General features: G+C 40.0%; 1 protein-coding gene across 1 annotated transcript in view; it reads right to left on the bottom strand.

The window, feature by feature from the left end:
- Window positions 1–837: 837 nt before the first annotated feature.
- znf804b (zinc finger protein 804B) overlaps window positions 838–27,479 on the bottom strand; it is a 64,160-nt gene continuing 37,518 nt past the window's right edge. Inside the window, exons 2-4 of the mRNA XM_088999355.1 lie at window positions 12,055–12,192; window positions 5,996–6,126; window positions 838–4,735 (exon numbers count right to left, since the gene is read on the bottom strand). Coding sequence (XP_088855481.1) covers window positions 1,213–4,735; window positions 5,996–6,126; window positions 12,055–12,192 — 3,792 coding nt within the window. The 3' untranslated portion in view covers window positions 838–1,212. The remainder of the gene's footprint in view (window positions 4,736–5,995; window positions 6,127–12,054; window positions 12,193–27,479) is intronic.

Genomic DNA, 27,479 nt, shown 5'->3' with positions numbered 1-27,479 from the left:
ATGAGGCAGCACTTTAGATCCACCACGATCGAGCGATGACTGAAAATTCCATACACACACACATAAACCATGAACGCTTTGTTATTTATTCAAAGTGACTTTTATTTCTGCACAGATAAGACTGCTGCCGCAACAACTTTCATAAATATATGTGGGTGGGGAAATGTGACATCGTCACTAAAGTCATTTGATGTTTTGAAGTATACAGTGAAATACAGATGAGCTTTCATCTTGTTGTTTGTCATGATTGAAATTTATGTTAGAGTATTTACAAAATACAAAATAATGTCGAGAAAACACAGATATACAGGTGACGACTACTGCAATCCAGCTGCTCGTATAAGTACGGATCTAGCTCAGCTTGTTATAACAATTTAGTAGGTTAGTGTCTTCAAGTTTAGCTTTCAAATTCATAACTTTGTAAAAATTTTGGAGTTATGGGGATTATATTTTCAATACCTTCTTTAATTCTCAAAAACAAAGAGAAGCATTTCAAGGGAGCTCCCCCAAATCTTTATCCGAATTTAGGACACATTCAGGACCTGCTCAATTCAAACGCATGAAAGTGAAAGTAGTCCATCCATCCACCCATCCATCCATTTTCTGTACCGCTTATTCCTCATTAGAGTCGCGGGGGGTGCTGGAGCCTATCCAAGCCGTCTTCGGGCACTAGGCGGGGGACACCCTGAATTGGTTGCCAGGCAATCGCAGGGCACACAAAGATAAACTACAGTAGTCACTCTCGCAATCACACCTACGGACAATTTGGAGTGTTCAATCAGCCTGCCCGGAAACCGGAGTACCCGGAGAAAGTAGTCCTTGTACAAAAACTTCATTTCTGTTTAAAATGCAGCAATGCAATTTCCTCTCCCACGTCTTTATCAGGGGCATACGTGTTATACTTCAAAGGTAGCGGGCCAAATACAAAGAAGAAAGATGACACAAGCCCAGCTTGTCTTTGAATAGCAGGTGCACCGTTCCCTTCATTATAAGGTTTAATGATCGACAAAGCAAATGATCAAAGTCAGTTGTGTCGCCGTCAGCTACCATGCGGTAGGGGATTAATGTAGAAACATATTTTCGATTGAAACGAAACGCCATCAATAACGCACTGTATATGCGGACAGGACCTCAAATTGATCCTTGACCAGCACATTTCCAAGAACGTGCTCTCTCTTGCTATGAAAAATTAATGAACATGGTCTGCGCCTGTCACAAGGCCTTCTGCTGGAACCTAACTCGCCAGACTGTGTCCATGAAAGGCCGCAGATTGTGGGAAGGCTGCAGGGTTAGAGTGGAAAGAGGGTTTGCGTGTAAGGAGGACATTGGCGGGGGAGGCGGAGGAGGGAGTAAAGGGACGGCTTGGTGAGCGAGGAAGATGGAGGGTAAGAGGGATGTGAGAGGTAACGGAGAAGGTTGAAAGTAATGAGGTAGGCTCGGGTGGGAGTGGGTAAGTGAATGAGCGAGTTGACCTGGTTGGACATCAGGAGAGGGGTGTGAGGTGGCGGAATTAACTGTGGAGAATGCCGGGTGCTGTAAAATTAAATGATGGAGGTTGGCGAAAGGAGGGGTCAATGCAAGGGGAGGAAGGGTAGGGAGACCCAAAGCCAAAGGTAGCATCAAATCCTCTTGCGGGTTCATGCACAAAAGTCTTTCTTGTGGATTGAGACCTGTTGGCATTGTGTGAGGATTCCGCGTGGCCTTGATTGAGGGTCCGGGCATGTATGCCTCCTCTGGAGTACCACAGTCGTCGTTCTTTGTGGTGCATGTGATGTTTGTCTCCAAGGGCACATTTGTGTTCTCTTCACTCTGTTCCAGAACTTTCTGCATGTGCTCTCTGGCCTGTTCTTGAAGGAGCCGATACTTGTCCATCTCCTCTGGACTAAAGCTGATTGGCTGAGTTGACTCTGCACCTGTCTTCTCGTCATCAGTCCCAATCTGCGCCGCACGTGGATTTGGTGTATTGCTTTGGATTGATTGGGCCAAGCCCAATGGATGTGCACTGTCCAACTTCTGCCTCGCCTCCTCATCACCACCCTCCCTCTGAATCTTTTCCAACTCTTTTTTTCTCCTCCTTGCTTTTGTCTGGATCGCAGGGAGCTTCCCAATGAGGGGGAGCTGCAATGTCCGCATTGGTTTCTGTGGTATGGATTCACTTTGGCATGGGATGTTCTTGTTTGTGGACGTAGAAACAGGAGTTTCATAGTCAGGGTCTGACAGTGATTTGGTCCTTTCCATCTGAGACGTTTCCATGTCACAGATATGTGCAGTGGGGTCTGATGAAGCATCCTCAGCATTGAAGGTGAGGTCGGGTGGAAGAGATGTGAAGTTACTTTGTGCGTTTACCTTAGATGCCAGCCTCCCTTGCATCATACTTGAAGAGGTACTGCTCTTGCTCCATTCCCAGCTGAGCTCAGATACAGGGCTGCTGCTGCGGCTGCTGCTACTGCATGGGCTGCAGGAACGTGGCCTTTGGGATCTGCTGCACTCATGTGGTTGAAACGCCCTTGGTGGACTGTATATGTGCCTACTTGTCCACCATTCAGGGCTAGGCTCACACATAAAGTTAGAGCGTCCTGTTCCTGCAGATTCCAATGCACAGCTGGGGCTCCTCTTGTTGTCAGTACCTGTTCTGGACCCTGAGCTGGACCTTTGCGTCCTGCTTTCTTCCCAACTGTCGCTGCTTCCCCATGTCAACTTGTCCCAATCGACATCTTCCATGCTTGTCCTCTCCCTGCTGCTTGGACTTATGCTATACCGACTTCCCCAGTCCCATCCTAACGCTTTCTTTCTCCATCTCCATCCAGAAGTCAGTCTGCCATTCTCCTCTATCAACTCCCACTGGTTCGAGACCAAGCCTCCACCTTTGGATCCTATGCGCCTCTTGCTTTCTCTTCCTTTGTCTGTCTCCCCATAACGTCTTAAAACACTTCTGTTACTGTGAATGAATCTCTTGTCCCTGTGGAGAAGTTTTCTTTTTTTGGCCGGGCTGTCACTACAGCTGTTGTCAGGGTAACTGCAGTCAATGAAACTCCTGGGGTTGCTATGGTGACCCGATTCCCAAAACAGCTTGGTGTTAGATCCTGTTGAGAAAGAGTGTAAGGAGCAACCAGATCTCCGGGGGATTGGCTTCTCTTCTGTGTCGGGCATGCATCTGGCAAACTGCGAAAAGGCCCGGCAGGGTTCCCCTCGCTCCCTGCCGAGTAAGAACTGGGATGCTGAGCAGATACTCCTGGGAGGCCTCATCTTCCTGACAGAGACATAAACTGGCTTAGCCTCAGCTCTCCCTGGTAGACAGCTGTTCCCAAGTTGTCCCTTTGTGTCACGCCAACCGTCTCCAGTCTCTCCTCCTTTGGCGATCACATTGGAGACCGCAGAGACAACACTCCTCACTTTGCATCTTACCGGCTTGCGCTTATTTGTGGACTTTCGCTTTCTCCCTGTCTTTCTATTTTTCAGCTTGGGCTTCTTTGTGCTTTGTTTACTTTTTCTGCATGAGATACTTCCTTGCGGATGAGGATCGCTGGCACTCTTGCACGCAGTCTCACTCCCTCTCACACACCTTGCCGAGCCGATGCATGTCTTTCGTGTGCCAAGCTTGGTGACAGATTCTAATTTGCAGTTTAGGGCTGAGATGGCTCTCTCCTCGATCCCCCCTGTGCCTGCTAATCTGTCTCCCAGAGGAGTTGGGGGGTTTGTGTCAGAGCTGTCACTATGAGTGGGGTCAAACGGAAAGGAGGGCGCCCGCACATGATGCTCTATACTTAGCATGCGTGACGACCCTTCCGATCCTCCTCCTGATGATGAAAGGTTTTTGTTCTCACCAAACTTGGGTGCTTCTGTCCCAACATTCTTCTCTGTTTTTGGTTCGTGCGCAAAACCCATCCCTTTTTGTAAACAGTAATGAGTGTTTGGGGTAAGAATAGCTGACTCACATGATTTCGGTTCATCCGGGAGATCACATAGTTGATCCTGTGCAAGTTGTTCTGCTGTTTGGGGTTGCTTTGTGCAGTTTGGGTTGCAGCTATAAGAGATGCACGGCTCACACTTGGTGAACTTGAGTAAGCTGACAGGCCATGGAGCACAGATGGAACCATCCTTACACAGAACATAAATGTGCGCACCGAGGTCTGCTCCTGATGCCTGTGATGATGAGTGTGCTAAATCAATGTTTTGATTATCTTTCAAGGTCTCCCTTATTTCCACGTCCTTTGTGCATTTTTCTTCCATTTTTCTTTGACCAACGTCCTCAATTTCCCTTTCAATGTCTTCCAAAAGACCCTCAATCCGCTTTCTCATTTGCTGCCGTCTCTCTTTCTCCTCCTCCTCCTGGTCCGAGAAAACCGAGGCGGAGGGCTCCAGTCGCGGCCCCCTTCGCGAAAAACAGAAGGACACCCCACGTCTGCCGCCGACTCTGCCCCGTCCCTCCAGCGGCAGCTGCCAGCCTACATGCGGTTGCTGATTCACCGCAGGAGGACTTTTATCGGACTCTGGATGACTGATTAGCAGGGAGTCGGACTGAGCAACCAGTGGTGTATGGGAGAGAGGCCGGCATGGATTTTCTCGCTGGTGCCTCGGTGGAGACGGACCACCATGTTTGGCTGAGGGCCTGTGTGTGTGTTTGAAAGCTTCAAATTTGTCCACAGGGCTGCCGGCTTTGTACGCCGTGCTTCTGTCTTGCTGCTGGCTGACAAGTTTGACAGCAGTCTTGAGCTCAAAAGTCCTCCCTTGGCCACTGTAATGACAGTTAATGCAAAACATATTGAGTTAGTTTGCATTCAGTCATTTTGGGCAAACAGTGTAGCAATTTTGTCAAGCGATAACAATAATGACTTCAGATTGCAAGCAGATTTGATCATTTTCGAATATGATCATGACAATGGATTCTTTTGTTCTTCTTCGTTTGTAAGACATTAGTAAGAATAACATTAGTAAGAAATAACATTAGTAAGAAATGTTGTGCTAAGTCAATTCTCTTTGTCCTTTCTGTAATACCGTACAAAAGCTAACTTGCAGGCTTTAGCTGGATAGCTATTAGCTATCTATTGGCTTGCTAGCTAGCTTTCTATCTATTTGTCTTACTATTCTATTTGAGTGAACGCTGGCGCGTGTGGCTGCCGCTGCTCACCCACAGAAAAACGTATCCTCTGACTGTTAAGTGACCTTGAGAGTTTTGAAAGGCATCAATGAATCTCTGATCTCATCTCATTTTCCGTGCCGCTTATTCCTCATTAGGGTTGCGGGGGTTGCTGGAGCCTATCTCAGCTGTCTTCGGGCACGAGGCGGGCCCTGAATTGGTTGCCAGCCAATCGCAGGGCACACAAAGACATACAACAGTCACTTTCACACTCACACCTAGGGACAGTTTGGAGTGGTCAATCTGCCTGCCATGCATGTTTTTGGAGTGTGGGAGGAAACCGGAGAACCCGGAGAAAACCCACGCGGGTCCAGGGAGAACATGCAAACTCCACACAGAGAGGCCGGACCAGGTCTTGAACGCACGACCTCTGCACTGTGAAGCCGGTGTGCTAACCACTCAACTACCGGGCCGCCCGGCACTAATAAATGAAATGTATAATAATAATAATAATAATAATAATAATAATAATAATTATTATTATTATTATTATTATTATTATTATTATTATTATTAGTAGTAGTAGTAGTAGTAGTAGTATTAACGATTTAATGATACCCACTTTTAGTTAATGAAATGATTACTTTTTTTCCTGCAAATTTGTTCTTTTTAAAAACTTATTCCCAATATTTTATTCATATCATTCTTTTTTTCCATTTCATTGTGGCCCTAAAACACCTTTCTAGGAGAGCCAGTATCCTCATCTTATATTTACTTCACCTGTAGACCATGCAGGGGCGACTGAGTGCTCCCACATCTGTGCATGCAACCATCAAATTGAAGAAACATTGAATTGATGTGATGCACTCTAACCTCGATGGTGTCTTGATCTTATTTTACATGTCCGCACACACTCACCGCTGGCATTCCTGCTGCAGCCGCGCACGCTGATGCAGACGTCGAAGAGCTTTCTCCTGTTTGCGTTGGTCTTTCCATGACTTAGAGGCTACGTTGCGAGCAAACTCCCTCTGTTTGAGTTCCTTCAGCCTCTGCGGTAAATACACATTCACAAAAAGGGTTGAGGGGGGAATGACTTATTTGATTTTCAAATTGCACTTTGCGTTTGTGGATGTTTCTTCTCATAACATGTGCCCAATTAACCCCAGTGAGAAAAGATGAAAGCGCATTTTGATCAATGACCAGCATGAGCTCAAATGCAAAAATAAATAAAAATGAATTCTCACAGTTCAGATCATTGATTGACATGATGATGATGATGAGGATGATGATGAGGATGAGGATGAGGATGAGGATGAGGATGAGGATGATGATGATGATGATGATGATGATGATGATGATGATGATGATGATGATGATGATGATGATGATGAGCATGATGATGAGCATGATGATGCGTCATTTATACACCAACAGTGAACTTGAAGGGGTTATCCGATGCTTTTCCGAGCAGTTTAACAATTTCAACTTTTGATCGACTTGTATATTTTTGGATCTTTTCTTTTTTTATTGCAATTAAAAACATGTCATAGCAATTAAAAAAACTCACGCATTCACAAATTTATTTAGGTGAAATGTGACTGTCATTGAAGTTGTGGCCATTCTCTCGCGCCACTATTTTCCCATTTCCTTTTCTGACACACTGTAATCCTTCTTTTATCCACACTTGGCAGGTGTGCATGTTTATGTGGCGGTCTTTGTCTGCTTGTCTGCATCTGAAGGCGAAGCTGGAACTCTGGAGTTGGGGAATAGCTGCGGCATTGTCATCAGACATCCCTCCCAAACCTCTCCACCAAACACGTGGAAATCTTGCCGTTAACTGTCACGCCACATATAATTCCATTTTTTCCCTCACAATATGAATATTATGTTCAGACCCCCCCTACCCCCTCCACCCCTCTCCCACATGGTGTTACTCATTCCCACCTATCATCCAGAATGTATCACAGGCACTTGCATGCACGCACATCAGATTAGCCCCTCAGACATGGGATCTATTTATACACCGACTCTCTTTCACACCTCGATTCAGCACAAGCGATGACAGATGTCAGGTTAATCTATGTTGAGTCTTACACAAGCGCTTGTCTTTTCACATTATCATTTGATGCTTAACATCCCACTATCGGATCACTGGGGGCAATAATGAAGAAGCACCTTGTTGGGATGGTTGTATTTATTTATTTATTTATTTATTTATTTATTTATTTATTTATGTGTTTATGGACATGGTTATTTCTGTGTATATTTATTTATGTATTTACTTGCGTGTTTATTGTTTTTATTTATGCATGTATTTCCGTGTTTATGTATGTGTTTATTTATGGTTTTATTTCTTTATTTCTGCATTTATTTACGTGTTTATTTACATGTCTTTATTTATTTGTGCATTTATTTCCATGTTTATGTATGCGTTTATTTATGGTTTTATTTATTTATTTATTTATTTATTTATTTATGTGTTTATTGACTTGGTTATTTCTGTGTATATTTATTTATGTATTTACTTGTGTGTTTATTTATTTTTTAATGCATGTGTTTCTGCATTTATGTATGTGTTTATTTATTTATGGTTTTATTTCTTTATTTCTTTATTTATACAGTTATTTATGTGTTTATTTACAAGTCTTTATTTATTTGTGCATTTATTTCCACGTTTATGTATGTGTTTATTTATGGTTTTATTTATTTATTTGTGCGTTCATTTACATGCCTATTTATTTATTTATTTATTTATTTATGACATGGTTATTTATGTGTATATTAATTTGTAATTATTTATGTATGCATGTATTTATTTATTTATTTATTTATGACATGGTTATTTATGTGTATATTAATTTGTAATTATTTATGTATGCATTTATTTATGCATATATTTGTGTGTTTAGGCACAAGTTTATTTATTTATGCATTTATTTCCGTGTTTATGTATGTGTTTATTTATTTATTATTGCATTTGTTTATGATTTTATTTGTTTATTCATTAATGCATTTATTTACATGTCTATATATATGTATGTATTTATTTATTTATTTATTTATTTATTTATTTATTTATTTATTTATGCATTTATGTGTGTCTGTGTTTATTTACATGTTTGGTGCGCTTGATACTCCTTGGTCCCTTTATACACCGATAAATACGGTCCATTCTAATTTTATTGCTTTATTGAACGAACACAATGTTACAAAAAAACTTGAAGATTGGGAATGACAGGTCAGATAATTTACATTGTAGCCACTCTACTATGAGATGAATGGAAGTGAGAGCACCTCACTCCATCTCAGTAACATTTAAATGAGTCTACATATTCTTTGAAACATTTTTTTGTTAATTTATTAAATTATTATAATTTATAAAATTATTATATTTATTTTTTTAATTCTGGTTCTGGATGAATCAGTTTGCATATTGAGTTTAATTTGGATGTACAACCCCAGGGTTGTTTTGCCTCGTCAAAGAAATTTCATGGAAATTGATATTGGAGATAAATACAGCGCCTGCTAATTAACAAGCCAACCATGTTTGGTGGAGGTAACCGATACCTCTCAAGCAGTGTCAATCAAAAGAATATATTCAGAGCTTCAATTTAATCCGAGTCAGCTTGTGTGTGTGTTTGCTTTGAGAGCCTGTGTCAAGTTTGGAGGATTTTTTAAATGACAGATCTTTGAGTAATATTCACTCATTCACTGCCATTCACAAATGTATTCAGGAATTGAAAATATGACGTAAAGCGCCATTCCCAAATGTTTTTTTTTATGCTTGAGTGCAGATAAAGCACTGGCCATGACCTCTGGAAATGTTTTATTTCCTTCCACTAGGGGCAGAAAATCCTTTTTTTCCATATTCGCACTTTGTTCCAGCTTCAGCTGTTGTTAAAGCGCTATATAAACCAATATACGTATATATATTGTATTGTATTTTGGACAGCCGCCCTCATTTCCAGCTCATGTAACTCCAGAGCCATATAATTTAGGAATAAACTTTTTTTCTGAGGAAAGAAGAGAGTCTAAGGTTTGTTAGGCTGTATTGAATGTTTATGTAGTCGTAAAACTCAATATTCTGAGGGTCCTGGAATTTGAGTGACAATGACAAAAACCCTGGCACTGGAGTGAACACATTTTTGCACATCGTCCAGCAGTGAATGAGTTAAATAGGACTTTATGTCATATGTCTGACATCATGTCCCACCCTTGCTGTCCACAACGTGTCCGTCTCGCCTGTCAAATTCAATCAACACAAATCAATACCCCTTCCGATGCTGCCTCACTTCCTTTTTGGTGGACACCTGCATGCAAATGTAGTGATGTCTCTTTCTTCTTTTCCTTTCAGCTTTTCCCCTCAGGGGTCGCCACAGTGAATCAATGTCCTCTTTAACGAAGCAATTTCAGCCATGACCGGTAAATGCTAAGACGAGCTCTTTGCAGACAGGTTCAACCCCCCTGAATCGATGGTAACGGGTGAGAAGACGCCGCAAATGCAATCAGCTTGCCATTTTCTAAAGCCAATACTCCTACAGGGAAGCGGTTTTCAGCTGGAATTTCATCTGCCGTCTGCTTGCTCGGGCAGCCAGCGTGCAGTATGTGTGTGTTCCCCCGGCGCCAGTGGCTACTGTCAGCTCAGTCCCTCGTGCACTTGTTTCACGTGCTTGCCGCCGGCTAAAACAAAGCATTAACATTGGCCCGCAGTTGCTTCAATTCATTCCCAAAGAACAATGACAGTGCGGGAAGCATTTTATTTAACGTTCATTTCCTGGCTCGGTGTGGGCGTCTTGCTTGGAAGACGTCTGGACGTTTATTGTAGCGCAAAGCCAAATGCGAATGTTCTAATAGCGGAAATTTCAACTTGTTAGTCCAAAGCAGAGTTTGCGTATGGAAATGGGAAGGAAAGCAGAGCACAGGAGGAAACCTGCTGGCGGGCCTTTTCTTAACCCACCATTGACCTCATCTTGTCCAAACTGGAATAATACAATCATACTTGAGTCATGACTAATAGTTTTGCTTTTGTTTTAGGTTTGTGTGCGTGCGTGTGCATGTGTGTCCGATGGAAATACGAATAGACAACAACAACAAAAAAAAATCTCTTTTCCAAAATAATATATCTCTAAATTATTATTAGTGAAAGTTACCATTTTATATTACTGTATTTTCTGGTGTATAAGGCACACCCAAAAGCCTTAGTCTTCTTCTAAAGACGACCCTGTGCCTTTCTACGCAGGTTCGTAATATTGTGCCACAACAGGTCTCAACAACTACTGTTAGCAGCCATCGACGCTATTTCCCCCTGTACAAGTCTCTACTGTAGCGCCTTATAACGTCGGTGTGCCTTATATTTGGAAAGGTTTTATACACAGTGATACCTCGGCTTACGAACACTTTAGCTAACGAACTTTTCGCCTTACGAACGTTAAATTTGCCAGAATATAATCTTGGCATCCGAACTATATACTCTATAAGGTGCACTGGACTATCAGGCGCATCTACAATGAATGAAAAATGTTTTTCAAATACAGTGATACCTTGGCTTACGACCTTAATTGGTTCCCTGAAAGTGTGTATGGCGAAGTGTGTATTCCAAACATTAATTTCCCATACAAAACCATTAAAATGAGAATAATCTGTTCCCAGGTCCCCATCACTCATTGTGGCGCTCCGTGTGTTTCCCGAAAAATATATGGAAAAAGTTTGAAAATACACCATTCATTCGGGGTGCGCCTTATTCTCTGGTGCGCCTTATACACCTGAAAATATGGTAAATTTGTTCATTATAAGAGGTTAGTAACTAGGTCAAATCATCCGTCTATCTGGGACAAATAAATTTTATGAATCCCAGCAAATTTTAAATACTGTATTCTCATGTGTATAAGACGCACTGCACCGGTCTATAAGGCGCACACCCAACGAATGGTGTATTTTAGCCATGGACTCTATTTCCCCCTGTAGAAGCCTCCACTGTAGCGCTTTATAATGTTGGTGTGCCTTGTATTTGGAAAACTTTTATATACATATTTACATACTTTTTTCATTTGTTGAAGGTGCGCCTTGAGGCCGGTGCGCCAAATAGTCCGGTGTGCCTTCTATGTGGAAAAAATTTGAAAATACACCAAACATTGGGGCCATTCTCAAATTTGTTCGTGTTTGTTTTTTTTCTTGCTTTGGTGTCGATAAAGCACTGGCCATGGACTCTGGAAATGTTTTTCCCTTCCACATGAGGGCAGAATTTCCCTTTTCTCCATGTTTGCGCTTTGTTCCAGCTTCAGCTGTTGTTAATTTAGACAGCCACCCTCATTTGAAGCTCATATAACTCCAGATCCATATAATTTAAAAATTAACCTTTTTTTCCGATGAAAGAAGAGAGTCTAAGGTTTCTTACGCTGCATTGAATGTTTCTATAGTCTTAAAAGTCAATATTCTAAGGTTCCTTCAATTTCAATGTAAATGACGAAAACCCTGGCAATGGACTGGACACATTTTTGCACATCGTTTGGCAGTGAATGAGTTAAACTCAAATGTTCCTCACTATGTCTTCCCACCATTGGCACGGTTTTGACCCAAGTCTCCACCAATGCAAATTTTATCCCTTCTAAATGCACATCAATATACATTTCTGCATTGAGGCTCACTCTTCATCACTGATGTCATCGCTCCTTGCCGTCAGAATTCATAAGATGTCATCCCAAGGCCATGTGCTTCCTGCTGGGGTCGAAGTACCAGTCTATTCCTCGTCTTCGCATCAAATATTAATTGCCCTTCGTCATTTCTCATCTTTCTCCTTTTCTTATTAGTTTCTCCTGATTGAAATTGAAATGTGATGAGCTTGTGAAAGTGTGCTTGGTAGGGCGCGGTGGATTGCGGCATTTTTCAAGTAGGCTTGAGAAGCAGCTTGACATCAACGTATAATTTCATTATAAAACAAATGTGTTTTTTTGTTTGTTTTCCAGAAGCTCGTCATGTACCTGTTTGTGTGCGTGGTCGTAGGAGTTGATGTGGTTGTCAAACTCCTGGTGGCGCAGGTACTGCTTGTCACACAGATCGCAGTAAAAAAGAGACTTCAGATCCTCCGCTGAGCAGCCCAACGCTCGCTCGGAACGCTCCTGAGGGGGATAAACATGCACGGATAATGTCAGAGAGAACAATAGAGGACGATGACGAAAGGCGATGGAGGCAAAAAAAAAAAGTGACAGAACCGAAAGGCCGTTTACAGCTAATCTGCATGGAGACATTTTTTTATCGGAAGAACTCGGACATGTGCTCTGCCTATGGCCATTAACTCATTCACTGCCGGACGATGTGAACGTTGGGAAGTCCACCGACATTAAATCGGGTATTCGTCATGAATATTAGGGCATAACGTCTATCAGACACATGTACAGTATTAATTATAGTAGTAATTAGCAAAATCTCATCTCTCAAACAGAGATGCCATTTTCTTAAAAATATTTCCATCATGGTCTACTGTCAAGACATAATTTTTATTTTTATTTTAATTAAAAAGTTATTAATTTTTTTAAACTCGTGCAAAAATGCTTCCACTACAGTGTCAGGGTTTTTGTCATTGTCACTTGAATTTCAGGACCCACAGAATATTGCGTTTTAGGACTACATAAACATTCAATTCAGCGTAATAAACCTTAGATTCTCTTCTTTCATCAGAAAAAAAACGTTAATCCCTAAATTATATGGGTCTGGAGTTATCTAAGCTTGAAATGGGGGCGGCTGTATAAAATACAATACAATACATATTGACTTATGTTGCGCTTTAACTACAGCTGTAGTTGTAACAAAGCGCTAACATGGACAAAAGGCAAATACTGCCCCCTGGTGGAAGGGATAAAACATTGTCAGAGGTCTGACCAGCGCTTTATCAGCACCCCCTCCACACAAAAAACCAAAACCCTAACAAATTTGGGAATTGTGCTCAAGATCACGCTTTTCAATTCCCGAATAAATTGGCCGGCAACTGAACCAGTTGCCAGCCAATAGCGGGAGAAGAAAAAACTTTTTTTTTTTTTTTTTTTACAATACAAAAGGACAACCTTGCACGATGGTCTGCCGAACCGAGTCCAATTGAGCAACCTTTTTAGGCAGCCTTCGACTCTCAACATCAGCACTCCTGTTGAGTTGCAATTCATGTCCTTGTGGCTTTTTGAGTTGATCAAGGTTTCCTCCCGCATTACAAAGTCATGCATACTCGGCTGACTTTAAATTGCCTGTGTAGGTACGAAGGTTTTCTCTGTATGAGCAATTTAGTCCAATTGTAATGTATTTCTCAACATAGGCTGGAGGTGACTTGTGGCTATCGTGATAAAAGACGGAAAGATGGAGTCTAATTAAAACTGTGAATGAATAAAGGAATCAAAGGAATCAAAAGTAAAAACAAAACGATTCTTTAAACTGGAGGGGCTGGTTGGGAGAGCTTTTATAAAGGCGGACAGAATGTGACGTCATGACAGGACGTCCGACAACATAAAATGATGTAAAGACGGACAGAATGTGACACGATGACAGGAAGTCCGAGAAAATAAAATGTAAAAGATGTTTAAAATGTGTTCGAATAGCGAATTGCTCGAACAAAACCAATGGGGATTTGGGTACATTGACCATCAAAGTTTGAATGCAGTGGAATAGAAAGATAGTTAGCCAGAATAGCAATCTTGCTGCTTTGTTTTAACTCATTTACTGTCATTCCCGAATTTATTTGGGAATTGAAAATACGACGTCGAGCGACTTTCCCGAATTTGTTCGGGTTGTGATTTTTCTTGCTGAGGTGCCGATAAAGCACGAGCCAGACCACTGGCAATATTTTTCCCTTCCACAAGGGGGCAGCATTTCCATTTTTTTCCATGTTAGCACTTTGTTCCAGCTTCTGCTATTGTTAATGCACTATATAAACCAATATGTATGTACTGCATTGTATTTTGGACAGCCATCCTCATTTCAAGCTCATATAACTCCAAACCCATATAATTTAGGAATGAATTCTTTTTTTATGATGAAAGAAGAGATTCTAAATGTTCCTTCAAAATACCCCTATATGTCTGATCTTCTTCAAATCTCCGTTCCCTCTCGGTCCCTCAGATCCTCATCTTTCCTTCACCTCAATGTGCCTTCTGCCCGTCTCACCACAATAGGGTACAGAGCTTTCAGCCGCTTTGCTCCCGAACTCTGGAATTCACTTCCACCCAACATCCGTAATATTGACTCCCTTCCTACTTTCAAATCCCACCTCAAAACTCATCTGTTTAAAATTGCCTTCATGGTCTATTTCAATCAGTTATTTTATTATTTATCATTTTATTTATGGTTTTATTGTTCCGTGTATTGTTTTTTTTATTGTAAAGTGTTCTTAGGGTGTTCAGAAAGGCGCTTGGAAATTAAATGCATTATAATTATTTTGTAACGCTGTATTGAATGTTTGTATAGCCCTAAAACTCAATATTCAGTGGGTCCTGGAATTTGAGTGACAATGACAAAAACATTTTTACATACATCTGGCAGTGAATGACTTAATTATCATATCAAAGTTTTATTCTCTAAACTCATCCTATATTTTTTTCACTCCTGCTATTATGCCATGAAAACATACAAAATTGTCTATTTTTTTCGTTGTACTAAGTTCATCCTGTCTACTTGATATCTAATTTAAAGTACAGTAAAGTCTCGTTATATCGATATTCAAGGGAGTCCGAAAAAATATCGATATAACCGGGACTATCGATATATCAGACCCTGTTTGCATGTAATTTTCTCCGTGCGTGCATAGAAATAGTATCGATATAACCGCGACTATCGATATATCCGATATCGATATAACGAGACTTTACTGTAGTTTCTTCACTTACAGACAGTGTGTTATAGGTGTTCAAATACCTGACATGTTTCGGCGTATACTTCCGCCTTCCGCCGCCGAAACATGTCAGGTATTTGAACACCTATAATACACTGTCTGTAAGTAAAGAATCTGCTTTAAATTAAATTGTCTATTTTTTTTGTCGAATAAATACTTGTGTTTGGTTCCTTTATACAAGAAAAACCTCTGTTACATCAAAATGACACTCATGGAAGGAGCGAGGGTGGAACAGCCGTATGGATCATCCATAATGCACCACTTGGACTTTGGTGCACAAAAAACAAAAACATCAACCGGGACGGTTGATGTTTTTGTGTGAAAAAATGTATCAGAGAAATAAACTCACAACAGATGTCTGTGCAGAACAAGGACAGTCTTGGTACGTGGACTCCAGGGGATACATCACTAGTCTTCATGCTCACATCTGCCACTGGATTCCAGCCCCCCCCCCCCCCCCCAATCTCCCCCAGGTCTCAAAACACGCAGGATTGTGCACAGTCAATGTATATATGTGTGTGTGAGTGTGCGTGCATTCATTCCATGCTCCGCTTCAGAATGTAATTTCCCCCAGGCTGGGGTCTGCCAATAAACACTATTGAATTCTGTTCTACACTGACATGATGGGAATTTAATTTGAGCTTGTCGCTTCTTTCTATACTTCTTTTCCCAACTCCATCCTTCTTGCCATACTCGTTACCCCCCCCCCCCCCCGCCTCCCACTTTTATAGCCCCCCCGTATACCCTTTTCTCCTTCTGTCGAACGCCGTCTGTGAAGCGAGGCCAGGGGTCATCCAGTTTGACACAGCTCCATATTACTGTAATATTACCATTGAGACTAATGATCCCTGATGTGCACATGAAGGTGATTTTAATTAAAAACATCACTTTTCACTCATTCAATCTGCAGGTGCGCCAGATGGACAAATGTATTGGGATATAAGACCGCACAGGAAGAAGCAATAATGGCCTTGAGAAGACCCCCTTTCAAAGTCGACTCGCTCTCTGCTTACAAGTATGTGACCGCCACCATTAATGACGCGTTGCCTTTCGAATTGCTCCAACTACCCAAGTATCGGCGAAGCGATCGCGGGATCCATATTTGATTTAATGAGGCATTTGCGGTTTCACAGTGCATGCAGATCCGTGTGTAGACTGTCTTATAAAGCGGCGTCTTTGAGAGGCTCAACTGTCAATTCAACTTTGTTGATATGCGACAGGAAAAAAAACCTACAACTGAAGATAGAAAGCTTTTATAGTGACCTCCATGATGCAAATGAGGTAAAAACGATGCAATGAAAACATAAATGACAAACTCTGAGGGGCATTCCACTTTTTTTTCCTTACAGATACTAATATGGTTCGAGTACTCACCAAGACCAAACAATCGATACCACCCATGTTTTTCTTACATTAATTATCATTCAAAATAATAAAAAGACTGATTAATTTCTGACACACATAACAGGCATTCTGAAAATAAAGAAGTTCACTTCAAAAGCAACCACAAACTACTCGCAATAATCCAGTGGTGGACCATCAAGGTCTGCAAAGCCAAATATCTGAATAACACCCTAAACGTCTGACTTTTCGCGTACTATGATTGACTAGTTACATGATTGGCTAGTCACCAGCCAATCATAGTATTACTAGCCGCTAGCACACAGATGCATGTTTAAATTAGTTGTGATGAAGACCAACAAGTTGTTCTAAAACCATCCTGGTGTTTTCTTCTTCTCGAGAACGGAAGGTGTTCGTCATTTGTTAACTTTGGCGAATTGAAAGATCCAAGGCAAGCAAGTGCTGAAGAATGAATGACTCTTTGTGTCTTTGTGTTGTCATATTACAGTAAAGTCTCGTTATATCGATATTCAAGGGAGTCCGAAAAAATATCGATATAACCGGGATTATCGATATATCCGACCCTGTTTGCATGTAATTTTCTCCGTACGTGCATAGAAATAGTATCGATATAACCGGGACTATCGATATATCCAATATCGATATAACGAGACTCTACTGTATTTGTTATATAGGTTTTTTTGTTTCCTTTCTTTCTTTCCTTCCCTCTTCTGTGCTACTTCCGGGTAGAGTGAACGCTGGCGCGAATGGCTGCCGTTGCTCACCCACACAAAAAAAATCCCATGACTGTAAAGTGTCCTTGAGAGTTTTGAAAGCCGCTTAGAAATCAAATGTATTATTATTATTATTATTATTATTATTATTATTATTATTATTATTATTATTATTATTATTACGGTATCTGTAGCGCGCTGCATAAGCAAATATATCATGTTGATTTCAAGAATAATACAATAATAATAATAATAATAATAATAATACATTACATTTTAAGTGCCTTTCAAAGCTCTCAAGGACACTTTACAGTCACAGACAAGCAGTATTACTGTATCTGTAGCGAGCTGCATAAGCAAATATATCGTGTTGATTTAATGGCGGTTTTGTCAACCCACAATGGCGGAAGGAGAAGAAATGGATTTGGTTGCTGATATACTGTTAAAGCCATTTTCATGATGGACTTTTCAAGAATAATAATAATAATAATAATAATAAAAAAAAGCTTTCAAAGCTCTCAACAACACTTTACAGTCACAGACAAGCATAGCTACTATAATAAATAAAATACAATCACAAATAGAATACAATAAATAAAATACAATTATAAATAGAAACAAGAGAGACAGCAGATAGGCATCATTCATTCAGGTTGGACATCTCCGAAGCTAACAAAAATAGCAAATAATGTTGCAATTTTATGAGGTTATCATGAATCCACACGTTCATTAGAACAGTTTAATAACAATATTTTTTAAGTTTCTACAAGTCACAAGTTATTTCCTTGCTGTCGACACCCTCTAATGGACGTGTCGTGAATCACACCACATTCGCTGCTGTGGATTGATTCAGCACTACTGAAGGCCTAGCGGTGAAATCCACGGCCTGCCACTGCTATCAACTATCATCACATGCGATTGTAGTGTTGTGGTGGTTGTGAATCAGAGGAATAATAAAACCTCTATCGGCTCCAAAATTCAAAAGCTGGACCCTATAAAAGCATTTCGCTGGACATTGCAAAACATCCAATTAGCTTTTGTCGCTGATTGGCTGAGAAAACTCTTTTTTTCTGACTTATTGGGGTAGTTGAGTTTTTACAAGATAAAATGAACAATGACGTTGGTTGCCTAATAAAGGGCTATTTGATAAAAGCCGTCTCAATACTTTTGTCCATATTCGATTTGGAGGCAGAGCGGTTCGAGCAGGCTGACAGGAATCTCTGCAGAAAGGTAAGTAATATACATTGATCCTGCGTGTGCGCGCTTGTGTGCGTGTGTGTGTGTGTGTGTGCGTGTGTGTGCGTGTGTGTGTGTGTGTGTGTGTGTGTGTGTGTGTGCGTGTGTGCGTGTGTGTGTGTGTGTGTGTGTGTGTGTGTGTGTGTGTGTGTGTGTGTGTGTGTGTGTGTGTGTGTGTGTGTTTTATCGATCTTTCTCGCAAACCTAAATCCATGACTAGGAAATGATCCAATCACCTAGAACGGCCTTTCTCTTGAGTGCCACCACTGTGATGAGATTGAGAGCAGTGTGTGTGTGTGTATTTGTCCCGTTTTGGCGGGGGAGGCCACAAAACCGACGACCACATACTTGTGTAATTATCTGTTGAAAAGTCAGTGGGCTGTTCATGAGAAAAGACGACGTTGAAAGTCACAACTTGCCATGCTGATTGTATCTACCCCGGTCAAGGATGACGCCTCGTACTGATGTCCCAAAATGTTTATTGTGGAACACCGTGAAAACTAAGAGGTATTTAAAACAACAATCGGCATTACTACAATCTGTTCGACAAGACATACAGTAAATAAACAAATTAATAACGTCCCGTGTGCAATGTGTAGACAAACTAATGACGTTGAATCGACTGTTGTTCTCTCTCTCACAATTACAGTGATACATCAGCTTACGAACTTAATTGATTCCCAGAAAGTGTGTGTAGGTCAAAAAGTTCATCTTCCAAACATTTATTTCCCATAAGAAACCATTAAAATGAGAATAATCCGTTCCCAGCTCCCCATAAAACATAATTTTCGAGTAAATAAGCCTCAAAACTACACAAATATACCTTATTTTATGTATAATTATAATAAATGTGCTATTGTATTGTAATTAAAGAAATAAACTGTCCTGTATCATAAAGTGTTTTTTATTTACCTTTGTGAATGTCGTTGATGTAGTTGCCTCTTGATGATATCCGTGCTTTCTCAGCGATAATACCATCACTAACACTGTCCCCTGCTAGCAGCTTTTCGTTAATCCAATCCAGCAGAAGTTTTTTAACGTCTTCTATTGCCTGAGACCGTTGCTTAGACAACACATCCTTAGCACACGTAGCAATGGTCGACTTAGCATACTGGTACTGGGATGCTAAGTCACAATAACGCACACCTCATTTGTGTTTTTCTGTATCTCCTTCTGCTTGACCGTAATTTTCTTTTGTGTCCTCTTCGATTTACCACTAGCCTGTGGTGGGGGTATTGGGGGTATTTTTCTTTTTCAATCCCATAATAGCAAAAGTACTACACTCGATAACAAAGCACATCCGCACTAAAAGAAAGGGGGTGACGAAAACTAGTTCGCCAGCCACCGTGGCGCCGTGTGGTTTGGTTCGTCCGCCAAAACCTAGTTCGTCAGCCAAGACTATATACTTGCGAATTTAATGTTCGTGAGGCGAAAAGTTCGTGAGCTGAAGCCTTCATAAGCTGAGGTATCACTGTACATCGAAACACATGACACATAACCATAGGTGGTCATGACAAAATGACTACTTTAAGAAAAACATAAATATGAAGGTTCACATAGAAACGTTAAACACTTTTACAAAACAACAAGACCAAATAAATTATATTTTGCTGTCATGGCAACCAATGATTCAATATTGACGCCAGTTACACTGATACCCAATGAGCTGAATTTCTCTACTAAATATGAGTTGTCCTTTACTGTCATGCACCAGCGTCCATATGCATAATTCAAAGCACATCTGTCAACCCGATCACAGGAATAAAAAGCATAACTAATGTCCACGCATCTGAATGATCTCAATACATTTCCAGGCTCGTCATCACTATGTTCGCTTATGGAGTCTAAAATAGGAAGACTGATCAAGCAAAACTGGCAGGATGTAATTGAATCTGTTGCAGCCAAGAAAGTCACGCTTAAAGCATTTTTTTTTTTACATTTTAACCTGTCTGCTTTTTCGTCTCTCTGTGCATTGTAAAATAATGATATACAATATATTCATGAAAAAGATGCCGCGAGAGACACCCTGGTTGTGGCTCACATTGAACGTGTGTGCCATGGAGAATGGATCCTTTCTTTCAGCACCTTCATATGTCTTCATTACTTTTGTGTATGCGTTCGCTTTTCTTCAAAAATACCGGTCGTATTTTTTATTTATTTTTTTGCCTTTCAACTTTTTCCAGTTACTGTACACAAAAAAAACGTTTTTTTTCTGCTGCGGCTGCAAGTTGATGATTGATTGTGTGCTCGGATCAAATAACATTTTAAATGACGATTTGTGTCACTCCACACAAGTTTGGCAGTGGCGGCAAATCCCTAATGTTAAGAATGCTAGAATGGGGGTCAATATTTATCTTTTTTTGTAATTACGATCACGACTAAACTATATTCTGAACCAAACTTGGCCAAAAAAAAAGAATAAATAGGACAAAACAAATCTCTGCATGCATAATCAATCCGAGAAGCAATGGGAGGAGGGGAAAAAAGGCCAACGGCAACAAAAGTTCTGTTATCAGATTCTCTCTGTTCTATGCTTATTGAGACAAACTACTGTAGAGGAAAGAATACATACAGTACATAAATAAACTAATTTTTTGCCAAAGGCCACATTGTAGTTATGGTTTTCTCTACGGGGCTGTTATGAATTTGGGGTAGCCATTAGGATGTTTAATCCCTCCATATATTACATACAGAGCACACAACATATGAATGAATAACTATTTTCAAATTTGAAGTAAAAATAATGAGCTATTATGGTTTTTATACGATAATTTGAAATTTTGGTACAGATTTTAGTAAGGATTATGAAATTTCACAAGTTAGTTTTGCTTTTGTGGACCGAATAAAATGATCTGGCGGACCACATTTGGGCCCTGGCCCAAGACTTTCACACCAGTGGTATTAACTGTTATGACTAAACTAGACCAAAAAATTACCAGCATGTCGAATGAATAAAATGAGCCATAAAAATATTTCAATAAAAGTTCAAATGAATAACGAGTCATGAAAATATCAATGAAATAAATACTTTGAGCCTGCCCACGGAAATAAAAAATATCCTCTGTTACCGCGAGATGGACTGTATCACAAATGGAGTCTGTAATATTGGAATGATGCTTCGCTGGGAGCATGTTCTGACTTTATGAATGAGTTAAAGGTCAGAGCTGATTGACCTCTGAGTATTGAAGGTAAAAGCAGTGCCCGGAAAAAGAAGAAGGTCCAATACCACATCGACATTAACCCCATTCATCGACAGCAATTATCCAATGGACAGTTTATTGTGTTATCAGGTTGCAGTGTGCATGAAAGGGTTAAGAAAATAATACAAAATAAATTATGAAAATATGACGAATACAAGATTAAAATACTGTGACAAACATAATTTTCACCTGCAACTTTGAAGTGGCATTTTTGTTTTACTTTTTCTAAATTGAAATTAAGGGAACGGACTATGGGAGTTTGTAGTTAGCCTATGACCATGTTGGATCTGTTTGCGATCGACCGTCGGGCTCCTCCTTCAGCAGCACACCTGTTGACCGTCATCTCGTTAGGTTTTCTGTTAAAAAGACGGCCTGCCCAACTACTTTTGGTCATTGTTTTTGACATTGTTTCTGTAACTTTGTGTTCTGCTGCTGCAACGGCCACTGCTGTATTTTTTTAGGAATGAGTTTTGGAGTTAGGTTTTCTCTGTGTTTGACATTTTCTCAAGTCTACCATGATCCTCCCTCCAGCACACCTTTTGGAGGTCCTCCACCTCCACCTCCATGTTCATGACAGACGGTGAGTTCCATGTTCATGACAGACTGTGAGTTCTATTTATTTATTTATTATCTATTTATTGAATTATTTGTTTGTTTGTTTGTACATGTCTGTGTTCGCTTTCTTTATGTATTTATTTAGGCCTTTATGTGTTCATATATTCATATATTTAAATTTTTATATATTTATGTAGTTGTTTTTTAGTGTTTTATTTATGTATTGTATTTTTTATTTGTTTATTTATTTGTTCATTTATTTATTCATTTTTATTTTCCAATGAATATTGATTTTATTTTAAATTTTATAATTTGTATTTCGTATTTTGAAATTCGTAATTTCTATTTTGATTTGATATTTGATTTTTGGTGTTTATATTTTATATTTTGTGTTTTATATTTTATGTTTTATACGACACTGATTTGCTGTGGCGACCCCTTGAAGGGAAAAGCCGAAAGGAAAAGAAGAGGAGATACTTTGTATTTTACTTTGTATTTTATTATGTTGTATTTTGGATTTTGAATTTTGGATTTCATTTTTTTTTTTTTTTTTTTTTGGATTTTTTTTTTTTTTTTTTTTTTTTTATTTTGGATTTTAAATTTTTTATTGTTTTATTTTAAAGTTTAGAATTGCTGATTGTTATTTTTTATAAGTTTTAATTTATTTATTTATTTATTTGTTTGTTCGTTTGTGTGATGGAGACTTGCGACTGATTTCCTCTAAAAAAATGTTTTTTTTCAATCCATCAATTGCAATGAAAATGTGAGCCAGAAATTTTCAATGTCTGTGCTGCTGCGAAATGGTGTCAAAAACTAAAGACGTGATGACGTTTGTTGAATTGTGATGATTCTTAATCACGTCTGGGCCTTGTCGTATCAACTCAGCATGCAATTTGTAAGTGTTTATCTCGCCCAATTAGGCATTTAATTATCTTAATCCATAATTAGCATCTTCGCCTGGACAATTCCATTTGCGCTGGCAAATATGTTTGCTCTCTTAATCTATTTGGTATCTGTCTCTGTCATACACATTTATTTCTGCATGAAAAATGTCCTGCTTGTTTTATTTTGTTTATTTTTTTTCTTTGTGCGGTGCCTTATGGAGCTAATGACACGTTTGCTCCTGTCATGACCTAAAGATCTCCGTTAGACAAAGTCACACTCACACACACGTACACAGTGCCAAACGAGACAGCAGAGTGATAATGAGCTGATATTTACAACCCTAATGCATCTCCCTTGACTGGCTTTATTATGCCTTCATGGCCACTACCCTCAGGTTATTTATTTGACGGATGCGTGAGTATCTGCATGCCCTCAATGTCTTTGTCTCGCCTGCGTGCTTCTGTCTCCTCCTGTTTTACGCGTTTGTGCAAACCACCGTTGGAATCTTTTTCCAAATCTGTGCAATTGACGTGTGTACAGAAAGACAGATGGGATAGGGTTGACATTGGTGTTTCGTCGCAGTAGAGATTAAATCAATTTGTGGGAGCAGAATGAACAATGTTTTATATACTGTGTACTTTACCGGTGTCAAAGTCAAGGCCCGGGGGCCAAATTTGGCCCACCATATCATTTTATTCGGCCTGCGGAAGCAAATCAAACGTGAAGTTCCATGATGCTAGCTAAACTCTGAAACGAAAATTTCAAATTGAATTAAAAAAAATGTTGAAGATGATAAATAACTAAATAAATAAAGGTGGCCCGGTAGTCGAGTGGTTAGCACACCGGTTTCACAGTGCAGAGGTCGTGCGTTCAAGACCTGGTCCGGCCTCCTTGTGTGGAGTTTGCATGTTCTCCCCGGGCCCGCGTGGGTTTTCTCCGGGTCCTCCGGTTTCCTCCCACATTCCAAAAACATGCATGGCAGGCAGATTAACACTCCAAATTGTCCCTAGGTGTGAGTATCAGTGTGGATGGATGGTCTCTGTGTGCCCTTTGATTGGCTGGCAACCAATTCAGGGTGTCCCCCGCCTGGTGCCCGAAGACGGCTGGGATAAGCTCCAGCACCCCCCGCAACCCTAATGAGGAAAAAGTGGTACGGAAAATGGATTGATGGATGAATGACTAAATAAATAAATAAATAAAACTGGAACAAAAACAAATAAATAATAATAATAATAGGAATAATAATGATAACGATGATAATGATAATAATAAAATACATTTAAAAAATAATAATTGTGTTATTCAAGTTTTTAGCAAACGGTCGTGACTTTAAGACCCGGTCCGGCTTCCCTGTGCTGAGTTTGCATGTTCTCCCCGGCCCGCGTGGGTTTTCTCCAGGTCCTCTGGTTTCCTCTCAGATTCCGAAAACATGCATCTGAATCATAATCAGAAAACCTTTAATTGTCCCACAGTGGGGAAATTTGCAGTCCGCAGAAGCAATTGGAGGGGGCAAATGGGGGGGTTGAAAGGATTTAAAAAAAAAACACAAGATATTCTAAGCATAGTAAAAATGTCAGCAGATTGAGATGTATACTGTAAATGTGCAAAACTGTGTCATAAAAAAACATACATAGTGCAAGTATCAAAAAAAGGTATATTGATATACACTATGTAGCTGTATTGCATCAACACATATTTACAGTACACAAGTCCAGTTTTTTGGCACGCTTATTGAACGCTCCAAATTATCCCTCAGCGTGAGTGTGAGCGTGAAAGATTCTTAGTCTCTGTGTGCCCTGCGATTGACTGGCAACCGGTTCAGTGTGTCCCCCGCTTAGTGCCCGAAGACGGCTGGGATAGGCTCCAGCAATCCATACGTCCCTTGTGAGGATAAGCAGAACGAAGAAATGGCTCGATAATTTTTGGGTGAGTCTGTGTGGTTGCAGTGTGCCATTTGCTGGCACTGCAGAGGCAATTTCACACTTGCAACCAGAGTGAAAATAAAAACAACAAAATATTTTGAGAACATTTCTCATGTGACAAGGGGAGTCCAAAAAAAACTGAAGAAAAATACATTTTGGGACCGCAAATGAAAAAAGTGTCAGGATGATGTGGATGGAAAAACACCCCCAGACATTTCCCCCCTCCATAAACTCTCAGTGGCTGAGTTGAATGATGCAGCTGTGCCAACGTCAATGATAATTTGACGCTCGACGAGTGTGATAAATGCTCCACTTGCATAAATTCAACAGGAGCGTTTCTTGGTGCCACGTGCTCAATAATTGTAAACGCGAAGAAAAGCAATGAGCTAGCTACGATGATTTTTCACAACGCAGATTAACAAATGTAGCCTGAATGTTGTTCAACAATACGTCTCAATTTGTCACCTATTCTCAAAATGGCTCCTATGCCCGTGAACCCGAACCGTCGTCGCTGCGACAGCAGCAGGGAAAAGAATAGCAGATTGAGGAACAGTCCCATAAGCCTCACTGCTCATCCGTTTTTCATCTGTTTTCTGGCTTCTTGCCTGACAAAGAAAAACATTGTTCTTCTCTCTGACCTTTGAGGTTGAGCAGCATGCATGAAACAAACTGAATGAATAAATAATGAGCAGATTATATTTGCTAATGCACAACCTGCCCTTTGTTGTTGGCCGCGCCTCCTCGGATTTGATCTTCAAACTTTGCATCACAATTATTTTCGAAAGAATATTGGATTTCATGTTGTACGATATTCAATTCTCAGTGGGCATTGCATAGCATGCGTGGAAATTCTGTGCTCCTAAAAACTCATATTTAAATCGTCAGAATTCTATACAGAGACTTCCATTATATTTTTATTTTTAAAATCTAGCTTTTAGAACTGGTGTCAGTCATTTTTTGCAACGGGCTGTGTAATTATGGTTTCCTCTCGACGGCCATTATGAATTAGGGGAAACCATTAGAATGTTTCATCTTCTCCACATATTACATACAGAACACACAACAAATTAAGGAAACTCTAGTTTTCTAATGTAATCTGAAGTCAAGATAATAGCTGTTATTGTGATTTACGTATGACAATTTGCAATTTTGGTTTGGACTTTAACAAGCATCATTGTTTGATTTGCTTTCGCAGGCCGAATAAAATGATGTGATGGGCCAAATTTGGCCCGCGAGCCTCGACTTTGACGCCAGTGTTCTAGCATGTTACTTGCTTTCTAAGTTTTTGTGCAGCATTTCTATTGTATGTTCATACGGATTGAATTATTTCATTGATGTCATGAGTCTATTATGGTACTGAATCTAAAAGGTGCAGGTAAGAAACACTTACAGGGGCAAAAAAACTAATCCATGACTCATACAAAGTCCTGTAAAAAAACCCTCAAACAAACAAAGTTATGACGGGAAAAATAAAAATAACTTGACAGGAGTAATAATGCATTCAAGACTGAGTAGGAAACTAAATGACAAGTCAACAAAAACATGGCTGGATAAGTCACAAAGTGTCAATGAAGATGACTGGTAAATACATAGGGATAAGAATAGGCCAAAACAAAAGCAAAGCGCTATGGATATTGGAATAAAAGTGCATCCAGTTGACATTGTGATACGTAACGTATTGCATATTTATTTTACACCGAAGATGACAGACGCTCCCCAATTTACGAACGAGATACCTTTCAAAAGGTTGTTCGTAAGGGGAATTCGTTCGTAAGTTGCTTCAGTGCTATATTTTTTATGGAATGTATGTTTAAGGCTTATCTAAGTATGTTACGGCTTGTATAAGTAGCCTGTATTAGTTTGTACTGAAAAATAAACATCTAATAAAATATATCTTAATACAAAAAAATGTTTTATGTACCATTGTTCGGAACTCGAATGTTCGTAAGTAGGGGACAGTCTGTATTGACTACTAGTTAGGACGCAATCAATTTATGTAAGACCTTTTCTTGCATTGTTATACCAATAATATCCACCCAATGTACCATTGTTTGTAACTCGAATGTTCGTAAGTAGGGGACGGTCTGTATTGACTACTAGTTAGGACGCAATCGATTAACGTAAGACCTTTTCTTGCATTGTTGTGCCAATAATATCCACCCAATGTACCATTGTTCATAACTCGAATGTTTGTAAGTAGGGGACAGTCTGTATTGACTACTAGTTAGGACGTAATCGATTAATGTAAGACCTTTTCTTGCATTGTTATGCCAATAATATCCACCCAAACATTTTCCACTATGTTTATCTTTACAAAGGTCACTCTGTGCTGTATTTAAAGCGAATGAGATGACCGGCTTCACTCCCACAACGGCGCAAACACCCTTTCCCATCAAATTGTGCATCCAATTCAACCTCACTTTGCGCTGGGGGCACAAAATGGAGCACCTTTTGCGTTTTTGTAGCAAAATAAGGTTTTTTTTTTTCTTGTAGTAAAATAAGGAATTGTATAAAAAACAGCTTTGCTTACTTGAATAACACAACCGGTTCAGTGTGTCCCCCGCTTAGTGTCCGAAGACGGCTGGGATAGGCTCCAGCAATCCATACGTCCCTTGTGAGGATAAGCAGAACGAAGAAATGGCTCGATAATTTTTGGGTGAG

The sequence above is a fragment of the Hippocampus bargibanti genome, linkage group LG06 (genome assembly GCF_051943395.1).
Source record: "Hippocampus bargibanti isolate YZ-2025 linkage group LG06, ASM5194339v1, whole genome shotgun sequence".
NCBI classification, from domain to species: domain Eukaryota; kingdom Metazoa; phylum Chordata; class Actinopteri; order Syngnathiformes; family Syngnathidae; genus Hippocampus; species Hippocampus bargibanti.
Note: the sequence above shows the minus strand (reverse complement) of the source record. Positions and strands in the feature narration are given on the sequence as shown.